This window comes from Triticum urartu, chromosome 7 (assembly GCF_003073215.2).
Source record: "Triticum urartu cultivar G1812 chromosome 7, Tu2.1, whole genome shotgun sequence".
NCBI lineage: Eukaryota > Viridiplantae > Streptophyta > Magnoliopsida > Poales > Poaceae > Triticum > Triticum urartu.
In genome coordinates this window covers 5,103,255-5,127,932 of record NC_053028.1, presented here as the reverse complement: position 1 = coordinate 5,127,932, position 24,678 = coordinate 5,103,255, and the positions used below count along the sequence as shown (strand labels likewise).

At 43.9% G+C, this 24,678-nt stretch overlaps 1 protein-coding gene across 1 annotated transcript; it reads left to right on the top strand.

The window, feature by feature from the left end:
* The first annotated feature begins 9,717 nt into the window (after positions 1-9,717).
* LOC125519817 lies at positions 9,718-20,440 on the top strand. Its single transcript, XM_048684586.1, has 24 exons — positions 9,718-9,977; positions 10,820-10,929; positions 11,252-11,417; positions 11,505-11,605; positions 11,710-11,782; positions 11,862-12,003; positions 12,654-12,814; positions 13,092-13,216; positions 13,299-13,398; positions 13,613-13,709; positions 13,808-13,859; positions 14,222-14,323; positions 14,404-14,550; positions 14,634-14,805; positions 14,898-15,146; positions 15,281-15,435; positions 15,779-15,907; positions 16,037-16,154; positions 16,338-16,533; positions 16,737-16,848; positions 16,927-17,081; positions 17,875-19,288; positions 19,391-19,585; positions 19,670-20,440. Exons 1-24 carry the CDS (start codon positions 9,827-9,829, stop codon positions 20,144-20,146), a joined length of 4,899 nt encoding a protein of 1,632 aa, XP_048540543.1. The 5' UTR covers positions 9,718-9,826; the 3' UTR covers positions 20,147-20,440.
* Positions 20,441-24,678: the final 4,238 nt, after the last annotated feature.

The window sequence follows — 24,678 nt, the reverse complement described above, 5'->3', positions numbered from 1 at the left end:
ACATGGTTAAAGTATTGTATATGCTAGAATAGTACCGCTGCAAATATAACTTTTGGTCTACAACTTTCACAGGCACAAGCTAATGACTGAAGCCCTATATAACATTATTTTCCTGGGTACTATTTACATCAATACAACCATATTAGAAACATCACACTGCAGTACACAGCACGCACATGAATTATAGCAAAACATCCTTGTAGACAATATTTTGTGTGCTTTTCCCTGATGGGTCAATATCCTTATTTGGCTTTGCAAGTACTCTAGTGTTGCAGGAGCTATTCCCTGATGAACAGAATGAACATATGCTGCATTGCCTTTCATAGTGTACTGTTTGGACATAAACACAAATACCTGCGTGCAAGAAAAGTAGAAAAATCAGCAAGCTACAGTCAGACCAGTGGATCTGTATTTCATATCATCCTCAGCAAGAAGAATCACTTGCACAACATTCTCATGCAACAAAATCTCAAAGGAACAGAAGAATCAGCAACCTCACCTGTGGTCAACGGCACTATGGTCAGCTGGCCGTAGATGGATGTCCAGCTCGTATGAGCCTTTAATCACCAGGCGGAAACAAATTTCGAAGCAAGCCAGGTGATTCGGAGGTGCTGGCGTGCAGGGTGTGTGGACCGGGGATGGACCAATGGAGCTGCTGGTGTGTGAGTGTGACTCACGGGCTAGAGAAATTGGAGACGGAGCATCCAGATTCCAGGGGAAAGACCAGCGTGAGATGAAAAATGGGAGGTTGGCAGGGAATCGATTTGCTAGAGCCTGGAGGGTGGAGGTACCGTGGGCTGTGGAGTTCTCCAGAAGGGGCGACTCATTTTCAGGTTTGGCGGGAGTGCGTGAGTGGCGAATCCGAGTGACACAGGCCGTTGGATTTAATAAGTTGACGGTCACAGATGATTCGATTCTGGAAGTGGCGGGTAAAATATGAGAGAAGAGGGCAGATTCAAATATTCAAAAAATCGTGTACTATAGTAGTAGAGAAGAGATATCTAATATGCAAGTAAAGTTATTCAATATATATATTATCATGTGAATAAGACTAACAATTCCCGCGGCAACGCGCGGGGATATCATCTAGTTGAATTAGGAATAGGTAGCAGCCGTGTCCGTGTTGGTTTATAGACGTTTAGTAGTAAACGTTACGACTAGGTCCTGTGTTGGGGTCGTGGCTGCATTTATACAAGCAACAGCAGCCGTGAGTTTTGTAACCGATAGATGAAGAGAAAAGGAGAAAAAAATAAAGAAAAAGAGAAGAGGGATGCGACATGTACTTTTTGGATATTAGTTTTTTGTATACGTGTGTTAGTGTGATTTGATGTGATCGATTCTGTGGGCGAATTTCCAACACTATTTGTGTTAGCGGCACGGACGATAGCCCAATGGCGGGCAGCGCTTGGATCCCTCAAACAGGTTTTCAAAGAGTGGTTCTCCAGATTTTTTTACCTTTTTAAACATCTTTTTTTAGAAAGAATATTCCTAAATCCAACAAAAAAATAACGTAACAAATTTCCCAAATACATTTTTTCTTTCACAAATACAAAATTGTTTCTGAATGTAGGAAATGAAAAAGTTCGTGAATTCCAAAAAAGTTTGTGATATTAAAAAAAGTCACCAATTAAAAAAATGTGAATTAGGATTTTTTTCAGATAATTCAGAAAATACGAATTAAAAGAATTCGTGCATAAAAAAGTGTTCATAATTCCAAAAACATGAATTTAAAAACATTGCACAGATTTAAAAAATGTTTGTAAATTTGTAAAAAAAACAGAAATACAAAAAATTGGGAGCTGAAAAAAATTATGAATTTCAAAATGTTTGTGAATTTTAATAAAGTTCATGAATTAAAAAAATCACGATAATCAAAATGTTCACCAATTGAAAATATATGATTTTGAAAACGTTCATGAATTAGAAAATTGCTTGCATAATTTAAACGAAGTTCTTAGATTCAAAAAAGTTTGTAAAATCAATATATGTTTGCAAATGTGGAAAAAAAATGGAAACTAATAAAACACAGGCAAAGTAATAAAAATTTAAATTAAAAATCAGGATGAAAAAGTAAATAAATAAACAGCCTGGAAGCTTCGCAGAACTGACTAAGAAACTCTCGAAAAGTTCCCATAATGGCGAACCCTCGGTAACTTGATGGGTCGAACCACGCCCAAGCTATGCGTGAGTGATCGTAGCGGTAAGGCACTCAGCTAGTGTTTTCCAGCCTCTGACTGGCGCCACCGCTGGTCCGCCCCATCTTCTATGGTCCTTGGAAGGACTTCATTATAGATGTTATTTTAGTTTTGTTATGGTTTGTGCCATGCCTAGAAAGACGAGGCAGGGATGGCTCCGTGAAGATAAAATAAGGCTCTCCCTGCTTAGCCCCCATTCCGACAGTTCTTCTAGCATCATTGAAGGGCGTGAGTAGATGTGTCTCAGGCGAATCTCATAGATCCGGTTGATGTTTGTCTTTGGTAGATCCGTTTGGATCCGGTCTTCGTTCCTCTACATCTGTGTGTCTGTAAGTTGGATCCTTCTATCGAGATCCAGGGTGTACGCACGTAGATCTAGCCACACAGACCATATGAGTCTATGAGTCCTCATGCATACAACGGTTGCAACCTTTATCTTAGCCAGACCGTTTGTGTCTTTTGGCTCAACTCATATAGTCTGCAACATATCATATAAGCATCACAACTCCACATGCACGGTACACAACGGATGCTCCTTTACCTTGGTCAGGAGTCAGGACCATTTGTGTCTTTTGGCCGGAACTTATATGAATATGTCGCTAGCAAATACATGAAGAAAGATCCTGGCTCGACATGATTAGTTGTAAACCAAGGTGGCTTATCATACAGAGACAGACACAGGAACCTCTCAAGAAGCATGTCGGTCAATCACTGTGTTTCAGAACAGTAGCAAACCACTAGGGCTCAATGAAAGGACAACAAAGTATTTCCATGTAAGAGAAGTCGTCAGCAGTGTACAACTAGGTGTCAGACCCATGCATACCATGCATTAAAGCATATATACATATGATATATGTTGGTACGTCATGACGTCACAATATCGCCTTCGGCGTCTGCTAAGGCCGGCGGTGGCGGCGCTATCTGCGTCGTTCCCTTCTTGAAGGCATCGCCGTGGAGAAGTTCAAGGTCACTCTCTGCTACCTCCGGGGAAAACCCTAGATCGGATGATCGGATGACGGCGGCGCTCTGGTGTCGTTCCTCCTTTGGGGGCGTCATTCTTAGAGGTACACACGTGATCGAGGGACCAGAGGATGGATTCTTTGGTGGAGCGGTGATTCATCCTACACACTGATGGCGACGGATCTTGACGGCGTGGCGCAGTGCAGATTCGGAGTTCGCTGTGGGAGGATGGACTCGCGCAGGAGGACGACGTTGTCGGACGTCGTGGTGGCGTCGATGGCAGAGAGACCTGGCACGGTACATGCAACAATACATCTCTGAAGATGGATTGGTGGCAGGTGGCTGCAGCAGCCTCATACCTGGCAGGCGTCCTGGTTGAGGAGTGCACCGGACTGGTAGGTGCCCCATACCAGGCAGGCGTCCTGGTTGGGACCTCGGGTCTTAGATGTTTAGGTTTGACTGCGATGTCTGTTTGGTATTAGGCCCAGACTATCTGCGCCCCTTTATCAACTGGATAGGTGTAGCAACAGTTGTTCATTAGACGGTGGCTTTAGTCTTGCTGTTATTTGGCTTTGTAATCTCTTGTGGGAATAATTAATAAAGTAGTCGTATGCATCGCCCAGATGCAGAGGCTGATGGTCATCCTTCTTTTCTAAAAAAATGACATCACAATATAACTTTACGATTTAAAGTATTTATTTAAGGCTTGGAAGAGCCAACATAACATAGTCATTCAAAGCAAAGGTCACGTGGAAGGCGGATTTGTGGTCTATGGGGACGTTTACACCCTATATGAAAAAAATAGTAATGATCAACAAAAAATCAAAATTTCTGAAAATATTTTTGAAATAAACTTGACCTTTTATTGCATTTATGAGAAAAAAATCCACAAAAAGAAAATATCCCTTTGACTTCCTTTCAAAAAAGACAAATTTTTGACTAAAATAGTGTGAATAGTGACTTATAATAGCAAATAAATTTTATCATTTTTGCTGTGAAGTCAACTTTTATTTTTTTCCGTGAAAATTTATATAATAGTGCAAAAGTAAGTCAAGTTTTTTGTCAAAATAGTTCTTATCTATTTTGACTTTTTATTAAATATTAAAAAAAATTCCATATAAGATGCATATACAACCAGGAACACAAGTGTATTTCTCAGGTCACGTGACCCTACACTCAAACATACAAGCAACATCGGAAACAAAATATGTCTGTGTACGTACATACGGCCGGCGACGACGTTTGGCGGCGGCTGCAGTGCGGGCTTGTCCGAGCGCGGGGCTGCGGTGCACGAAAAGGCTGGCTAACTTTTTTTTAAAAAAAAAAAAAGGCTGGCTAAGGGGCTATTTGGCCTCCTAGGAGCTCCAGGAGCATGGTAGCATGCTCAGTTGGAAGGGATCACGGCGGGGACATGGCGGGGATCACGGCTACAGCGACGGCGGCTACGCGGCAGTGGCAGCGGCAGCGAGCTCATGGACATGGCGGGGATCATGGCTACATCACGGGAATGAGCTCTAGCGGCGAGGGGAAACGAGAAGAGGCTCACCGCGAGTCTAAACGAGGCAAAGGAGAGGTCGGGGATGCGCTGGAGCCTGCGAATCCAGGACGACGAGCGGCGGCCGTACAGGAGGAAGACAAGCTTAATGGCGGGCGACGTGGTGCTCGTCGGCTTGCATTCATAGGCATGGAGAGGCTGCAGACGTCTTAGGAGCTACTGGACATTCTCAGACGGCGAGGCGGTGATGGTGGCCACAAGGACGACGACGTCATGCTCCGCCTGCTCTCGGATGAGCTCGAAATCGGGGCTACGGTGGAGGAGAGGAACCCGAGGCGGAGGGGAAGGAGAGAGGGAGCTTCTGCATGTCTCCTAGCGAGGAGGATAGGGTCGGGGGTGCTTCGGTGGCAATGAAGCAGGAGGTGGCCGCGGCTGGGCTAGCTGTGCGCCCGCCAAGCAGGTGCTTGAGGAAGACGACGAGGAGGAGTTGGACTGGGCCGTACTACAGTGCCGGGCCGACAGGTAAGTTCTTCTTCCTTTTCTTTTGAGGCAAATACACTGGTGGTACATCAAGTTGCATAGGATGAACACTTTGGTGTTTAAAGTTAAATAATACATTAAAACTGGTGCTCAAACTTGTCTTTTGGTGCAAATACATTGCTACTCTTGGTTATAGCCATAGACGGTGCCTACTTGGCGTGCCAGCGTGGCAGCTGGCCCATGGTTGGTGACTGAGCATCGCATTTTTGTGAAACCCCCACTGAATTAGTACTAAATTTGGTAAAAAAAAGGGCTCAGAATGCTGGGATCCCACATGTCAGTGCACAGTGCGGCCTATTATCGATATGTTAGATTTTTTTATTCTTTGTTTACAGAAATTTGTGAAAATATATAAATTATTATAACAATAATAAAAGTTAGTTAGAATATTTGTGTGTTATACTTATATACATACTAATTAAATACATTACTTTAAAGATGATCACTCAATTTTTAAAACTATTCATTTATTATTTTAAATATATATACAACTAAAATGATATTCCCTCTGTTTCATACTAGTTAGAATATTTGTGTGTCGCTGATTTAGTATAACTTTGTACCAAATCAACCACAACTAGTATGGAATGGAGCGAGTATTAATTAAGTACAAAAATATAGACCGTAGAGATACAAAATATGTGTAGGTGTCTGAAGCAACAACATGAGAACAGAACCGGTTAGATTTGATAACTGGTTTATGTAGGCTCATGTGTAGGCTCATGTAGAATTTGTGGATACTTTTTGGTTTCATCCTATCTTAAAAAGGATCAAAGGAATGTTACTTTTATGGGCAAGGATTACATGACACGCAAGCAGGCGTTGCGTGTTTAGCTATCCTAGTTTCAGGTTCTGGTGCCTTTTGCTCCGTGTATGCCGCAATTACCTTTTGATATTAATAAATACCTTTATGACGCCATATATCAGGCCAGGAAGGTTTTCTCTTCCATTATCTAAAGAAGAGAGCTAATTTGGCCTTGTGAATCGAGTTCCTATGCTGCATAAGTTTCCGCGTCGAGCTCATACTTACCTTCTATGGTCGCGCAGGTCGTGTGCTAGCAGTTGCAAGCGAGGAAGGAAGCCATCATCTTAGTAGGCCATGACTTAACACTGGCAACTCGCAAGCATGGAAGAAAGTTACTATGTTAGCTACCTATGGCACAATCCCCAATTTCATGCATATTTTAGCATCTATTTCGCTCCTCATTTCAGAACCTTGGTGTGTAAAAAAATCTGCACGTTGATTCGCGCTTCTACTAAGAACTCTGATGCATAAATATTTTAAGACTTAATTTGATGAAACCTTCATTTGACGATCCTTATTCGATAATCCAGTGTTCACCTTCTTTGAATCGCATACCTCTCCATGTAATGCGATGCCTGAAGAGTGAAGAATAGTAGCTTGGCCTGGGTCTGCATATGCTAGTGCATTGTTGATTTATTATTTGCAAGTAGTGGTAATGTTGTTCTTGTGTTGGATTGTGTTTTCCGTAATCAGCGGGAGCTCTGCTTTTTACCACTCCCTTCATAAACTAATATAAGAGCGTTTAAATCACTACTTTAGTTATCTAAACACTCTTATATTAGTTTACATAGAGAGTACTATAGAAGAGGGGAAACTATACAATCAGTTGAGAGTGAACTTAAATTGCTCGTCTTTTTTAAGAGAACAAAAGATATGACGTTCACCACTTCGCTGTGTATAGCGAACAGAGTCTGAATCGCTGACATGGCACAAGCCTTGCGCCATGATTTGCGTTAGGAGAAGGGACGGTAACCAGCGCGTTCGCTGGGAAAACGTCCCCAACGAACGTTCGCCGGATATCATTTCCGATAATACAGGGACGGAGCTCCCATGTAAGCATTGGGGTCAATTGACCCCAATGAAATTAGGTAATCCTTCATTAGTCCTTTACTAGTTTAGTATTAATTACTGTCCATTTAGACAAGATGACCCCACTGTCATAGAGATGACCCCATCAAACATTTTTTCTAGCTTCGTCCCTGCGATAATACAATTCCCCTGTGCCAACTAGTGCTAAGTATTGTGAAATCTTGACAACATGCAGAGAGCATATGAGCACATAAGCATGATTGCTTGATCAATGTAGGCAGACAGCGCTGAACTTAATTTCGTGATTTACCACCTAGCCAGGCCGTTGCGTTTACAGATTCAGAGAAAGAAGGCAAGTGAACCAAGGAAATAAACAGGGGTCGATTCAGATGTTACCGCACATCTGAATAAACAGGGGTCATCAGCTCATCATTTATCAAAACATTGCTCGTTGTATCAAAAACAGAGGAAAGACAGAGGATAGAGGTGCTTGCCGGGCGATGGAGTTTGGCTCGTGGTCGGCCGAGCTCGGGAGCAGCGGAAGAAGATGAGAGGAGAGGCGGCCGCGTCAGCGGTGTTTGTAGCGTGGATGTGATTTAGGGCGGCTAGGTTAGACTATTCGGCCCGCGCACGTGATGTTAGGCCAAAGCGTTGGGCCGGCCGGCGGGACAGATATCGCTAGGTTTTGATCCTACATTACTCTTATCTACGTCAAGAACATGTTTCTAATACACGTTTAATATTTTCCAAATAAAGGTTTAATATGTGCACATTTTACGTATTTTTATAAGTTCTAGATAGACATTTTTCAAATACAAGATTAACATTTTTTAATACATTGTCAACATTTTTTCTAAACACATTTTAGCATTTTCAATGCTCGATTAAAAAAAATTCAAATACAAGATTAACATTTTTTAATACAGGGTAAACATTTTTCTACTGTACAAATTTAATATTGTTCAAATGCTTGATTAACTTTTCTTTAATACATTGTCAATATTTTTTCTATACACATTTAACATCTTTCAAATGCTTCATTAACATTATTTAACTTTAAAAAAAATCTTGATTAACATTTTTTAAGTTCATGATCAAATTTGTGCTTCTTGTCTTGTACGCCAAGTCCTCTGAAATCTTTCTTGTTTTACACGGAGGCCGACCCGCCCTGACCCGACACTAATCTTTTTAGTCCCTTCGGGCCAGGCTCGGGCCTACATATACGTTTTTTGGGCCGGGCTCAGGCCTACATATACTTTTTTTGGGCCGGGCTCGGGCCTAGACTTTGCAAGTCGGGCTTTGACAGGCCTGAGCCAAGGAATGCCCAGGTTTAGTTTGAAGTGCAACAGATTTGATGCCACTTGATTCATAACTCCATGAAAAGATAGTGTGAAGATCCGCCAATCCAAGCACAGCTCAAAGTTCTATTAAGTTTTCTTTTCTCTCTTTCTTTGTGAGTGTTGTAGAAGCAGTGTTGTTCCACTGGCACTTGATTCATATCCTGCATGTCATGTTTCACAGCGTTGTTCCTTCAATTGACAATGGCGTGACATTGAGAGCACAAATTGTGTTAAGTGCATTTCATCATGACTAATCCAAGAACATGCTTTTTTGCATGGACTTATGGTGTCACCAACCATTGTTTTCTTCGGAGCTCGCCATGTTTCATTGACATATCTTTGCATGTGGAAGATTCATCCCTAGAGAAAAAAGGGCTTCGATCCCATGCCTCATCCGACGGCGCTGCCGGCCGACAATGGCTAGGGAAAGGCGCTCGAGATCTTCCTGTACATAGTAGTACTAGCTTGGTAGGACTTGCCTTGTTGGCGTATGTCGCTATATCGGTTGCTAGGGGAGTGTCGCCATTCACGGGCCGCGTCCGACAACTACTGGTGCTTGTTTCCATCTCCGTGGTGCTCCTCTGGCGGGAATAAAGGCTGTTGGATCCCCAGATCTGGAGGTGTAGTTCCTGCCACATCTGCTCTCTTCATGCCTTAATGGTGAAGGTAGACGGGGTGCAGAGGAGATAATTAAGATCTACTTCTAGTCTTGCTGTAGTTGCAATCTTCTCCCTCCTCGAGCTCATCATCAGGCGCAGAGCTTTGACACACTTATTCAGTAGCTTGCCGACTTGAGCCTCCACTCTGCTTCTTTTGGTCGAATGAAGACCCAATGGCTCCGTTCATTCCTCCCAACGCGTTGTCGTTAAAAGGGCAGTCGAACTTTTGTTGTAGTTTCTTCCGTTTTGGTGGAGATGGCGCAACGCGCCCCAAGTGGTTCACCCCGGCGATGGCGGCTTTGGTCTCCGGCTGGTACCGTGTAAAAGAAAGGATTGGATTGCGTTTTTGTTGTGTGTTCTGGGTCCTCTTAGCAAGATGTAAGGACTGACTTGTATTTTTCTTTTCTTTGTGGGTCCTTGTGTAACTTATGCATTGATGCTTATAATTATCTAATGAATGAAGTATGGGCCCTGTTATTGAAAAAAAAGACCCATTTTTATACGGTTTAGTGCCTCTTTTCCGGAATCATCAAGTACTAGTAGGGATAGATAATTTGCATTTGCAATCTGCAAATACACCAAATAATTTGCATCTGCAATCTGCAAATACACCAAATTACGAGGGGCTTCGGAGTGTGTGTGTCTGACCTGTGGGCCCACCGGGCATACACAGAAGAGAACCACTTGGTTGGTTCGTTGAGGAGGTCGCATCGCTTGGTCAAATCCCACCACCGACCGACCGACCGCCGGGAGATCTGAGCCTCCATCCCATCCCGGCCGGGCCAGATCAGATCCGCGGCGCGATGCAGTGGGAGACGGTGCAGCACTTGGACCTCCGCCACGCCGGCGGCCGCCGCGGGGCCGGCGCCCCCGCGCGCCCGCTGCAGCCGCACGCCGCCGCCTTCCGCGCCTCCCAGGCCATCGTCGCCGTCGCCGTCGGCACCCACGTCGTCGGTACGTACGCCCCCCCCCCCCCCCCCCCCCCCCCCCCCCCCCCCCCCCCCCCCCCCCCCCTCTCCTCGCGCCCCTCCCTCTGCCGCCGTGGCGGAGCTAGCTGGGCGGGCGGGTCCTGCCTGCTGATCTGGTCTCCGCTCCGCTGCTGCTGATCTCAGTCGCGGGAATGGGCGGGGAGCTCGAATTCTAGCCTCATCATGCCTTCGCCCCGTGTAGCTTCGGTGATCTGAGCAGCTTAGCTAGTTCCACCACTTGACCGCTGTGGAAAATTCGGTTCAGCCAGCTCTCGCCAGGAGTAGTCGAATTTGACTAGCTGGGGCGGTGCAAATGGGTGTGGACCTCCAATTCTGGGCTCCTGAGTTTACCGTGCGTAGTTACTGTCAGTCATCTGAGTAGCTCAGCTAACCCGCAAGTGAGATTGATCAGCTCTCGCCTCGCCGGGAGTACCATGGACCTCTACTAACTGACTAGTTAGTTAGTCTTAGTCCACACAGATCACTCGCATAGCTCGTTTTCAGCACCCAGGACACCTCTTGTCTTGGGCCTCAAATGCTGCGGAGCTGCTGTAGGTACTATGTTTCCATGCTTCTCTGCTGAGTAATAGCTGCTGTGTTTTCACTAGGATAGGATTTCTGGAAGGTACTATAGCTAGAGTACAGGTAGTTAATGCCGGTATCATATTTGAGGCAATCCAGTCGGTTATACTTGACTAGTACGAGTCCATTGCGTACGTACAGTTTACTCAATAACTATGTTGAAGTTTGTGTAAGACGTTAAGGGCTTGTAAGGAAGTGGCGCATCGAGCTCTTATTAGCTGTCTCGTTTTTCTCTTCTCTTTGCAGAATTTGATGCTTTGACTGGAAGCAAGATAGCTTTGGTTGACCTTGGAGCTCGTGTTGTTCGTATGGCATATAGCCCTACCTCTAGCCATGTTATCATTGCTATCCTTGAGGTTTGTTTCAATGCTCCAGTATTTATTTGGTACAAGTTTTTTCATCCACTTAGAACAACGAATAATATTGTACCATCTAATCTAGACCTAGCAGAAATTGCCTATGTTTTCAATACTGTGGGCAGAAAAGTTGCTATTCTTCAAGTTTATCACTAGACGTCTTTTATCTTTCATCATCCATCTGCCATCATAATGATAAAATATTGCTTTAGTAAGTTCTCAACTCACATGATATTAATATTGCTCTCTAGTAAGTTCTCATCTCACATGATATTGACATCTCATGCAACTGTTTCTTGTCTATGCATATCTCCTTCTGTAGGATGCTACAATCAGATCATGTGATTTCGCTACCGAGCAGACGCTTGTGCTGCACTCACCTGAGAAAAAAACAGACCACGTTTCAATAGACACAGAAGTTCATCTTGCGTTGACACCTCTTGAACCTATCGTTTTCTTCGGTTTTCACAAAAGAATGAGTGTGACAGGTTTTTCTCTTCACTTGAAGGGCTCTGCATTTCATTAAAATAAACACCTATATGTGTTCTTTAACGCCCTTTTCTCTTTTATTATAGTTGTTGGGACTGTTGAAGGTGGGAGGCCACCAACAAAAATAAAGACTGATCTTAAAAAACCCATTGTCAACCTGGCTTGCCATCCTCGCCTTCCTGTGTTCGTAAGTCAATCATTCCTTCACTTCTTCTTTTTGGTGATTCCTTTACATATCTTTTTGGTGTCTTTTCTGTTTTCCTATCTTGACATACAGACTTTTAATTTCAGTATGTAGCTTATGCTGAAGGCTTGGTACGCGCCTACAACGTCCAGACATATGCTGTTCACTACACGTTACAACGTAATATACATTGCTTTGTTTTCATATGTTTTATCATTTAGCCACCAGCAGGCTTCATAATTTTTCCATTTTCTGGCAGTTCCGGTTGACAGTACAATTAAGCTCATGGGAGCTGGTGCTTTTGGGTTTCATCCGACCTTAGAGTGGGTATTTATTGGTGATAGAGGGGGCACTCTCCTGGCATGGGATGTATCAACTGAGAGGCCAAACATGATTGGGATGTAAGTGTGTTGTACCTTGTACACTGTTGAGATTGGGAGAAATCTTTTGTTGTGTGATTTTTTTTTTTGCAATATGCAGTACTACTGAATTTTTATCGCATGGACAGCATTAATGTTATATTGATCGTTGGTTGGGGATCAAACATTGAGTTGCATAAAACACCAGTTTAGTTAGAACAGTTTTTACAGGGCTGCTTTTATGCATATTAGAGTGGTTCCTTTGGATTTATATGCTGCTAGCGTCTTTTCGCAGAAGTTATAGTGGATCCTGTCACCCCATTGGAGGACAATTGATTTTACATCTAATTAGTGTATCTTTCTGTGCAAGTTCAATTATAAAAGGACAGACCCAGTGCATAGAAGCTCCCACACAAGGTGGGGTCTGGGGAGGGATTATAGGAACCTAGTCTTACCTGTGCAAGTTCAATTATAAGTTATAATATTATGCTTCGCGTTCCTTGACCTGGATTTCATTAGGAAAGGCATAGTGACATGTTGTAGCCAAGTCAACCCTCTCCATGCACTTCTCTGTTATTTGGATGGCATGTTATTCTGCTTGGTTAAAGTGCTTCCAGACGTACTGTTCATTCTCAGTTATTCTTTGATCTATCTGCAATGTGATAATCTGATTGTTGCCTTTTTTCTATCAGTACACAGGCTGGTTCCCAGCCAATCACATCTGTTTCCTGGCTTCCTACACTAAAGCTGCTCGTGACAATTTCGAAGGATGGGGGTCTTCAAGTATGGAAGACACGAGTTATTATTAATAACAATAGACAACCAATGGAAACTCATTTCTTTGAGCGTGCTGGTTAGTTTTTGTCCTCCTTACCGTTTATGCTTTTGCTCGAACTTTTCTGTTATTTTCTTATGCTTTGGGTTTTAACTGTCATGTTGGATGGTTAGTGCTGTATCTCGGTGAGATGGTGACTGTACATCTCTGTTATAGCACTTAAGCCATTTTATTGTTCTCATATGTTGTTAAAATAGTCTCAGTTGTTCATGAACTGTGCTACTTACTGATTGCTAATCTTTCTTTTTTCTTCCTACAATGAGCTGTGTAACCATTTTCTTCGTTAACTATGCAGCCATTGAAACAATGGACATCACAAAGATACTCACTCTTCAAGGTGGTGAAGCAGTGTACCCTTTGCCTCGAATAAAGAATTTGGCAGTGCATCCAAAGTTCAATTTGGCTGCAGTGATTTTTCAAGTTAGGCCACACTAACTCTGAACCCCATAAATGCAGTATTCATTGCCATGAGTTTCATAAAAAAAATGTCATTGATTTGCAGGATATGTCTGCGACAGAAGCTGCAAAGAACAAGGCTGCATACACAAGGGAAGGAAGGAGGCAGCTTTTTGCTGTACTACAGGGGGCTAGGGGGTCAACTGGTAAGCATATGGATATGTTTTCTTCTTCTCATTTTGCTATATTTATCCTTATTTAATATTCTCAGATCACCCCCTTGGTTAAAATTGCTGAAAACTCGTTATTTCATTTTAGTTGGATCCTACGGGTTAAAATACTGTATGAAGTCAGGCTGTATTTGCTATACTGTTAGAATTTTGAGCACTTCATGCACTAAAATTTGTTGTGGTATTGCAGCTGCTGTTTTAAAGGAGAAACTTTTAGCCCTGGGTTCATCCGGAATTTTAGCAGAGCACCAACTCCAGGCGCAGCTTCAAGAGCAGCACTTGAAGGGGTAGAATTTCGTATTTCCATTTACTATGTCACCATACTTTCTTTGTTGCACACAGTATTTATAATGGTTGGAGTTTACTTTTTCTTTCTTTTTGTCAGCCAGAGCAAGCTAACTATCTCAGATGTTGCAAGGAAGGCTTTCCTTCACAGTGTATGTGCCTCCTTTTGGTAGCTTTCAACTTGTGCTATGTCCTTACATGTACTGAAGCTATGTAGGTTCCATCGAACCTGAAAAAAAAATACACTCTTTTCACAAGAAAAACCAACAACCTCTTTGAAAGCTTCATTCCCAAAAGATTGTTGTTCTTAACCTATGTTGGTTCTGTCATGCTGCAACCTCAAAAAAGTTTGCATGCTTCCATCAGCAAAGCTTCCGATCTCAGCCTTTTGTTAATATACTCTATATCTTATCAATTTTAGCCCTTACTGTTGGTTAATTCTGCTGGTCAACCAATACTTGTGCTTGTATGTTGTTACAAACTTCTTAATTCTCTTGCAAACAATTTTTTGCAGCATTTCATGGAGGGACATGCTAAAAGTGGTCCAATCTCTCGTTTACCCCTTGTTACTATTTCAGATCCTAGCAACCTTTTGCGAGATATTCCTGTTTGTCAGGTGACTGCTATAACATTCAACGTTTTTGCTTACTTAAACTATTTTACTCTCTAACCAGTTTGCTAGTTTTGTAACTGCAGCCATTCCATCTGGAGTTGAACTTCTTCAACCAGGAGAACCGTGTGGTTCAGTATCCAGTTAGAGCTTTCTACTTGGATGGATTTAACCTGATGGCCCATAACCTATCATCTGGAGCCGATAATCTCTATAAGAAGCTTTACTCAACGGTATTTATTGCACAATGGTGCAACTTTTTCTTGTTTATTTTGTTCGTTCTCTTTTTTATAATTCCCATGCACCCTATTCCCAGATTCCCTCAAATATGGAATGCCACCCCAAGTATATTTCATATAGCCCAAAGCAGCATATGTTTCTAGTTGTGTTTGAATTAAGTGGTCCAAGTGGAGTGGTGCATGAAGTTGTTCTTTACTGGGAGCAGACTGATTTGCAGACAGTAAACAGCAAAGGAAGTTCAATAAAAGGTTTTCCATTTTGTGACATATTGTATCTAATTGCCACCGTAGGACATTTCTACATGATTAGCTGACCCCTGGTATGTGTTGCCCTTTCTTAGGTCGAGATGCTACTTTTTTGGGGCCGGATGATAATCAATATGCTATTCTGGAGGAAGACAGAACTAGCCTGAATCTTTATAATCTCAAACCAATAGCCACGAAGGAAGCTCTTGAAAATAATGCTGCCGTGCTCGAAGAAGAAGAAAACACATTTGCTGAGAATCCTACTGCTAATCCAACACAAAAGCAAGGTCCTATGCAGTTTACTTTTGAATCCGAGGTCGATCGCATATTTTCATCTCCACAAGGTACGTTGTCCTGCCGTCTTGCCTCTCTCCTTTCAACAAAAAAGAACGATATGTTATTAGGGGTGACCTATTTGAGATATTAATGTTAGTGGACTCAGGTGAACTATTGCTGACTAACGCATTGCTCCTTGCAGAATCATCCTTGTTGTATGTGATCTCGGGAAAACATATTGGACTGGCGAAGCTCCTGACTGGTTATAGGTTATCTACAGACAATGGGCTATCTATTACCACAAAAACTGATGGGAAGAAGTTTATCAAGTTAAAGCCAAACGAAACTGTTCTTCAGGTGCTTTATTTGTATTGATTCACTCCTAGGGTTCCGTAAACAGTCTTCCAAAATGAAGTTAGTGACCGTTCTTGGTGATGGGGTTCACAAAATTATGATACATTTTCTAAAGATGTTCTTGGATGGGTTCCCTCGAGTAGTTTGGCTTAACTGATATTCAAATGATGCATTGATTCATGTCTAAAATATTAATCTACTATGGGCATTATGGACATCCTTTGATTAGTACCCTTTTGAAACTTGTCTAAAACAAGCATTCAGTGTCACCACCAGCATTATGGGCATGCAGTTACTTGACTGCGTTTGACGTGCGTACTCTTAATGAAATTTATCTAATATGCAGGTCCACTGGCAGACAACTTTGAGAGGTCCTGTTGCCGGAATATTGACAAACCAAAGGGTACTAATCGCCTCTGCTGATCTTGATATACTTTCAAGCAGCTCAACCAAATATGATCGTGGTCTCCCATCAATATCCTTTAATCATTCTAGTTTTCCGATACTCTCGCTCTTTATGTTGTTACTCAAATTTGGATAGCTTATGTCTTGTCTTGCCCTAAACTGTTAATCATGTTTTGTTGAGCACTTAACTACTGCATACTATCGGTCAATGTTGTGGGTTGGACCAGCGCTCATCTTCTCAAGTGCAACTGCAATAAGTATGCTTGGATGGGACAACAAAGTTCGATCAATCCTTTCCACTAGCTTCCCTCGTTCTGGTAACAGTTACTCCCAGACTTCTTTTTTGTTATGATGACATAAGTTACTTTTTTTTTCATTTAAATAATCAACCTAGCATTTGTGTTATGTTCTCAGTTTGTTACCATGCTCCGTGCTATTGTTTTCTTGTTAGTCCTATGAGTTTGTGCTGGACTTAACCATATGCATCTTTATGCATGCAGTGTTGCTTGGTGCCTTGAACGACCGTCTGCTGCTTGTGAATCCAACAGATATAAATCCAAGACAGAAAAAGGGTGTGGAAATAAGAAGCTGTCTAGTTGGTCTTCTTGAACCTCTTCTTATTGGTTTTGCTACCATGCAGCAACACTTTACACAAAAAATCGATCTTTCAGAAGTGCTATACCAAATAACATCGAGGTATTTTTTTTTTTTTGCTTGGCTGCTGTACTCATTTTTCAGTACACAAGTGAGTTACTTGTGTTGTAGCATTTAGTAATCATGCACTGTCATTTGGTTGTTTGTTTATGTTTTAAACTTCTGATCAGAGTAATTTTTGCATATTTTTTGTATTTAACTGGATGTCCATGATTTACCCATTTATGTTCTCTCATTCACTGCAGGTTTGATAGTCTGCGTGTTACTCCGAAGTCCCTGGACATATTATCTAAGGGACCCCCTGTCTGTGGAGACCTTGCTGTATCATTATCTCAAGCAGGACCTCAGTTTACACAAGTGAGCTTAACCTTCACCATCTTTTGTTTCCTTCATTGTTCTCTCGTTGATCTAATACTTCATTGCAACTTGTGGTAGATCATGCGCTGCAATTACGCCATCAAAGCTCTCCGGTTCTCTGCTGCTTTATCGATTTTGAAAGACGAGTTTCTGCGTTCCAGAGATTATCCTCAGTGCCCTCCCACTTCTCATCTGTTCCAGCGTTTCCGAGAGTTGGGCTACGCATGCATTAAGTACGGTCAGCTATCATCTCTAACTTTGATCTTCAAAAAAGATATCCTCTCCACTCATATGACTAAATTGCAAATACTGTTTTATTTTTTCCCTGTATCACAAGATGTCATTACTTCTACACCAACCAAATGCAAATCTTTTTTGGGCTCCAGACACACTCTAGAGACATTGAACTTTCAGAATAGGTGCAACCTCCCTGAAAACATGGCTGAATTGATCCTGTGATGTTCTATTACCCAGAGTAACAGTTTAACCTAAACAAATACTGAAATCGCTTAGAGACACTAGACATCATCTTGAATATGGAACTTCATAGATATCCTTGGCTTGGCTTCCACATTGCTACTCCAGAGTCCAGACAGAATCCATACTAGTTAATTTTGCTTGAAAAGTTCTGACTAGTGTGCATGCTGGCCCAATCGCAAAACTAGCTAGCCATAACCTGTTTTATATTTGGATAATGGGTGATCTGTTGTGTTTGGATAATGTTTATATTTTTTTAGCGGAGATAATATTTTACTCCCTCCGTCCCATAATATAAGAGCGTTTTTGACACTACACTAGTGTCAAAAACTTGCTTATATTATGGGACAGAGGGAGTACATAACAATCACTTGTTGTGTATGCCCTGTGCTAATTAACATAATCTTAACGATTGCCTTCTTGCTCCTTAAATACCATTAGATAAATTTATGTTTTGTAAGGACTGTTCTTATTTTCCTTATTCCCAATTTCCTCAGTGTAACAGTCTACATGATTCAGAGCGTAAATAGTTGATGCATTCCTTTGCAGGTATGGTCAGTTTGACAGTGCGAAAGAAACATTTGAGGCTATTGCAGATCATGAAAGCATGCTGGATCTGTTTATATGTCACCTGAACCCTAGTGCCCTGCGACGCCTTGCACAAAAGTTGGAGGAATCTGGTACAGATCCTGAGCTGAGACGTTATCTAGAAAGAATACTGAGAGTTCGTTCAACTGGATGGACGCAAGGTGTCTTTGCCAATTTTGCTGCTGAAAGTATGGTGCCTAAAGGCCCGGAATGGGCAGGAGGGAACTGGGAGATCAAAACACCTACCAGCATGAAGAGTATTCCTCAGTGGGAGCTTGCAGGAGAGGTGATGCCCTACATGAGAACAACTGATGCTGCCATCCCATCTGTTATTGCAGATCATATCGGTGTTTACTTGGGTGTGATGAAGGGCCGGGGTAACGTAGTGGAAGTAAGCGAAAAGAGCTTGGTTAAAGCTATGGCGGCGGCCAGTAGTGAGAATGGGCAACCGGCATCTTCTGAATTGGCACTGAAAAACAAAGCAAATGCTGCTGGTGATTCAGTTGGTGATAGTCTGGCCAGGCAGCTAGGGGTTCAAATTGCTTCTGCAGATGAACAGGCCAAAGCAGCAGAGGAGTTTAAAAAGACTCTGTATGGTGTTGTTGATGCTGGAAGCAGTGATGAGGACGAGTCAACGTCAAAGACTAAAAGGATACAAATCAGGATACGTGATAAGCCCGCTGCACCTGCTGTTGATGTTAACAAACTGAAAGAGGCCACGAAACAGCTAGGTTTGATGGCTCCTCCGATCAGTAGGACAAGGTCGTCTGGAACACCACAAGAATTCAGTCAGCCAGCAGGCCCAGCACCATCTGCTGCTCCAGCAATGCCGAGTGGCGCAGTCGATTTCTTTGGAACAAATGCTTTGGTGGCACCACCACAAGCGCCGACTGGCGGCACGGGTCCTGTAATCGGAGGCCTGGGAGTGACAGCTGGACCTATTCCTGAGGACTTCTTCCAGAACACCGTTCCATCACAGCAACTTGCGAATCGACTGCCTCCTCCAGGAGCAATCCTGCAAAGAATGGCCAATCCTGAGTCTGGGATGAACGTCGGCAGACCGGTACCTACTCAAAACATGATGGGCAATGTTGGTCTTCCAGATGGTGGGGTGCCGCCACAGGGGCCACAGCAAGGCCAGTTCCCTCAGCAACAAGGCCAGTTCCCTCAGCAGCAAGGCATTCCTATGAACCCAATTGGCCTACCTGATGGTGGTGTACCTCCACAGAGCCAGGCTCTTCCTTCACAGCCACAGGGCTTTCAACCTGCTGCTCCTACTCCTTCGCAACCAATTGATCTCAGTGCTCTCGAGGGTCCAGGAGCGGCAAAGCAAGCTGCTCAGCCCCCAGCGCCTAAAGCCGTGCGTCCTGGCCAGGTACTCTACTCTACTCTACTCTACTCTACTCTACCTTTTGTTAGACACTTTATCTGATGGACTTGGCATAGCTTCAGCTGACACCCGTATCCGTGATTACAGGTACCCCGTGGCGCTCCTGCTGCAGAATGCTACAGGATGGGTCTTGCACATCTTGAGCAGAATCAGCTCACGGATGCACTAAATTGTTTGGATGAAGCATTCTTGGCCCTCGCCAAGGACCAATCACGTGAAGCCGACATCAAAGCGCAGGCTACCATTTGTGCGCAGTACAAGATCGCCGTTTCATTGCTACAGGTAATAATCATTTTTATCTGTCATCAAAGTTCAGGTTGCTCTCTGCTGCTTATTTTTTGCGTGAAATGACTTCTGTGCGTGCAGGAAATCGCTCGGCTGCAAAGAGTCCAGGGAGCTGGCACGCTGAGCGCCAAGGAGGAGATGGGCAGGCTGTCTCGGCATCTGGCGTCCCTGCCCATCCAGGCCAAGCACCGGATCAACTGCATCCGGACCGCCATCAAGCGCAACATGGAGGTCCAGAATTTCGCCTATGCCAAGCAGATGCTGGACCTGCTCTACTCCAAGGCGCCGCCGACCAAACAGGATGAGCTCAAGAGCCTCATCGACATGTGCGTCCAGCGGGGGCTGACCAACAAGTCCATCGACCCGTTCGAGGACCCCTCGCAGTTCTGTGCCGTCACCCTCAGCCGCCTCTCCACCATCGGCCATGATGTTTGCGACCTCTGCGGCGCCAAGTTCTCGGCCCTCTCAGCCCCAGGCTGCGTCATCTGCGGCATGGGCAGCATCAAGCGGTCCGACGCCCTCGCCGGCGCTGGCCCTGTCGCCTCGCCCTTTGGCTAAGTTTTGCGCGTGACGGGTTCTGTTCTGTTTGCCCGAGCCTCTGTTTCTTGTATGTATTAGTGTGCAGTCAACATTCTTTGTTTTGTGCTGGGTTGCTGTTGCAGTTGTGGTAATAGCCTTGGAGATACCATTTTGTTGTGATTAATTTCTCTATATGATTCTACAGAACATACATAGGGCTTGTCCTAGCAGATAGCGATCCATGTACCTAGAAGCTCTACCCATGGCATTTGCAATATTTTTGCTGTTCTTTTGTTTTTTGAAAGTTCAAGTTATTTGCAATGTTTTGTGGTAGAAGCTCTACTCACGGCATTTGCAATATTTTTGCTCTTCTTTTGTTTTTTGAAAGTTCAATTTATTTGCAATGTTTTGTGGTCATGAAGGCAAAGATTAATTTTGCTGTGATTAACTTCTCCATGTGATTTTGCAGAGCTCAATCATAGCAGCCAGTGATCCATGTACCGAGAAGCTCTACGTACCGCATTTCCAATATTTTGTTGATCTCTTGTGGTTGAAAGTTTAATTAATTTGCATTATTTTTGGTAATGAAGGTGATGATGTCTTGCATGTGTTGGTTAATTGTACAAAGGCTTGTGCCCTGCGGTTCGTGCTCAGGATTTGCCCAGTGAGGAGTTCTTTGTCGATTCAGGCCCGTGTTGGGCAAGTTGACACCTGCATTTGACGTAAGTTATTGTTTCTCACCTCGGAAATGATTTGATTTCTTTGTGAAGGAAATCTGCTATTTGGCTGTTGATCATTTCTTCAAAATTTGTGTTTCTTCTTTTCTTGGGCTTAAATGTGGAATGATGGCAATGGTAAGTCTGATTTTAGGGCTACTTTATTCAAAACGAGTATGTTAGTAATTCTTTTCTTGGAGTACAAAAGTTGAAATTCGGAATGATGGCAACGGGTAAGTATCCGTCATGTCTGCAGCCTGAGGAGTTTCTAACGATGAGTCTTTTGGATCTGGTAGCCCCTTTAGATCCCATTTGTTTGAGCTACAGATTCCTAAGAATCAGTTGTGGCTTGGATTCCTGAGAACCAGCTGTGGCTATAGATTTCCAGAAGCAGAAGTTTACTATTGTTTACCCTTTTAGAATATCAGAAGTATTGTGAAATATCTGCAACGCCCTGAATGCGTTGGTCAACCGTGAAACGTGCAAAACTACTCACACTCATTGAACAGCTCACAAATCTTCCAATTCATATTCAATAATTCGAAAAATGTCCATGAATTCGTAATATATTTATGAACTATTATTTTCTTCAATTGTAAGAATTATTCACGATCCCAAATATTCACCATTTTTTAAAATAATAATGTTTTAAAAAAGAGGGAAAAGAAAGGAAAGACATCAAAAGGAAAGACACTAGAAAACAACGGTGACTAAACCGAGCATAACAAAACCCCTCTCGGCCGATGATATTGGGATATGGAGCCAGGGAGCACTGGAAGCCCACGCCATGTCCGCTTCCGCCATGGCCGTGAGCTTCTACTGCCACACCTGCTTGCGTCTCAGCACCCCCTGTCTCCGCCCCTGCGTAAGAGCATCTTCAATAGATGGTTTAAATGTAAAAATATCTAACTTTTAAATCGTTTGGGCAAAAAACACTGCTCCAACAAATGATCTATATGTAAAAAAAATTGAACCGCGGCCTTTCAGTGATGTAAAATTAAAAATTTTGTAATGCAAATTTACATTACAAGATGCAACGGGTCCAAAACCGCGGCCGCCCCCCAAACGCACAACCGCCAGTTCATTCCCCTTCCGCCTCACAACCGCCTGCCGCCGCCCCGCCGCAGCTCTCTGACGCCGCCCTGCCGTAGATCCAGACCCCCGCCGCAGATTACACCCCGCCTGGGCCGCCGCCTGCCGCCGCACCGCCCCGTCCGCTCCCCGCCTGCCCTCGCCCGCCCTGACCCCGTCCGCCTCCTCTCCGGCCACCTCCGCACCCCGTCCGCCTCCTCTCCGGCCGCCTCCGCCCCGCCCCGACCCCGTCCGCCTCCTCTCCGGCCGCCTCCGCCCCGACCCCGTCCGCCTCCTCTTCGGCCGCCTTCGCACCCCGTCCGCCTCCTTTCCGACCACCCCCGCCTCCGGTCCGTCCTTCGCCCGGCCCCGCTCCGCCCGCCTCCTCTCCGTCCACCTTCGCCTCTGGTTTGTACGCCACGCGCTCCCTGATGGCGCGGAAGAAGACGTCGAAGGGCAAGTCCGGTTTCTTCTTCGTGAGGGCGAAGCCCTCTGGGAAGTTCGGAGTGGAGTTCTCCGACGTCGGGCGGCGTTGGTGGCTCGGCACGTATCCCACCGCGATGGTTCCGTGCGTGCCTACGACGTGGCGGTGTGGCTTGCCGGACGGCTGAAGACGGACCTCAACTTCCTGGAGATCGAGTCCTAGGCGGTGGCGGAGTGGCTCGTGCCGCAGGGCATCCAGATGGAGGAGATGTCGACGAAGAAGGCGAAGAAGAGACCGGCGGTTGTCGTCGCTCCGGGCAAGAGCGACGAGGCGTCAATGGCTCGATTTGCGCGAGAGCATCCGCAGTATGTCCAGGCCGAGCTGGAGCACTACTGGAAGCGCGACATCGAGGCGAAAAAGAAGGGGGTGAAGAAGGAGGATGAGGCCGGCCCCTCGACTGTGATCCCTATCGAGTTGTCGGATGAGGACTGGGATGACTCCGAGGAGGAGGACGAGGAGTGCGATGACCCGACCAAGGACGAGTTCTGGGAGCAGTTCCGCAGCTCGGACGACGAGGAGTAGTTTCATCTAATAGTTCGAATAAGTAGTAGTTGAATTTGTGTATGAAACTATGTTGAATTTCATGTTTGAACTATGTTGAGATGAAGTAGTAGAATCTTTGTAACGACAGTCTATTTTTAGTACGCTTGTGAGAGCGTCATTGGTCGTCGAACGAGCGCGCCTACCAAAATATCTCCCACTTCCCGGTTTATTGGACATATACATTTTCTTGGTCTCAGCGTAAGGATGGAGTATGATGAGTAGGCCAAGACAGCAACGGCAAGTCGTTCTGATAGCGATCGTTCTCTCCGCCGGGTGAGTCCGGAGCACCATCACAAGCTAACTACTTAAATCACGCAACTCCATTAAGCAGGGGCCCAGTGCCTGAGTGCGTCAAATTGGCTCCAGTAGTGCCTCATGGAGTACTACATATTTTGTTGTGGGCACACATAACTCTATTTCTTTGACCAAATATATTTTCTCAAAAGAAAAATATTTTCCAGTAGAGCACAACTTCAAGGATATATTAGTGAAAAGTCTATACATGCGTAATACACATATTTATGTACATCTGATAAAAAAAATCCAAGCCTTCTGAGGTTTCAAATATTGTATCTGATTTGTTTCTAAAAACCCCGTTTCGTTTTTCATCTTTGCCCTCATGACCCCTCCTGCAATGTACACACAAATGTTCTAAATTAATTTAAACCCGTGAGAAGGACGTGTGTATGGTGGGCCAGCAGTCTAGAGGAGAGCGGCGCACCGGCTGAACTGCCTTCTGAGTGAAGTGGAAAGCCCAGTCTGATGCTGAGCTCAGCGGCTCCGTTGATTCTGTGGATGTGACTCTCTAACATTGTTAATTTTATCTGTGATCTCTCGGCATTATTGTAATACTGCAATAATTGGATCACTGAAAACTGAATTTTGCTGGTTTGATTCGGTTGGTGGTGGTCGTCCTTTTTTTAAAAAGAGGATCTCCCGTTCTGGTTCTTTTTTTTGGGGGGTCTCCCGTTCTGGTTCTAAAAGCACAAATATATCAACAACAAAAAAAGCACATGCGATGTTCGTAAAAAAAATGTGGTGCACCCTGTAAAAAGTTGTCATTTAAAAAAATGGAGGATGACCCCGCCTCTGCATCTGGTGATGCACACAATTATTTTATTATATTATTCAACAGAGCTCAACAAAATAAATACATGGATTTGGTCAAACAAGTGAACCCTTTTTAAATTAAGAAACACTCATAAATTTCATGTATTTGATCAAAATGTGCGGACACTTTTTTAAAAATTTCACGAATATTTTTAATAGTACGTTATTTTTAAATAACGATGAACATTTTACAATAAGCGCAGACACTTATGAAAATATCATGAACGTTTGTAGAAATACTTTTAAAGTTCATTAAACATTTATTAATTATTTAATAATAATTAATGAGAGTGTAATTAAAATAACAGAAATATAAAGGAAAAATAAAAGGAAACAAATAAGCGCAGAGGGCGAGCTTCTCCCACTCAGTATGCCGTTTGGCATGCTCAGTGGATAATAGGCCAGCACAATTTATGTGCCGGCGAGCGGCGTTCAGATATAAGACACTGTAAGCGCCCTATGGAGTCCCCATTTTCAGTCGAATGCCCCGGCTTTTACAAAAAATTTATGGACGTTGCTCGTATGTTAACTTAAGATGTTCGTACGTATAAAAAGCCCTTCTGATGGCTCTACCAGCCATTGATTACGATCAACAGGAAGAGAAAAGGATGTACAACTAAGACAACAAGCGTTTGAAGCTCGGATTT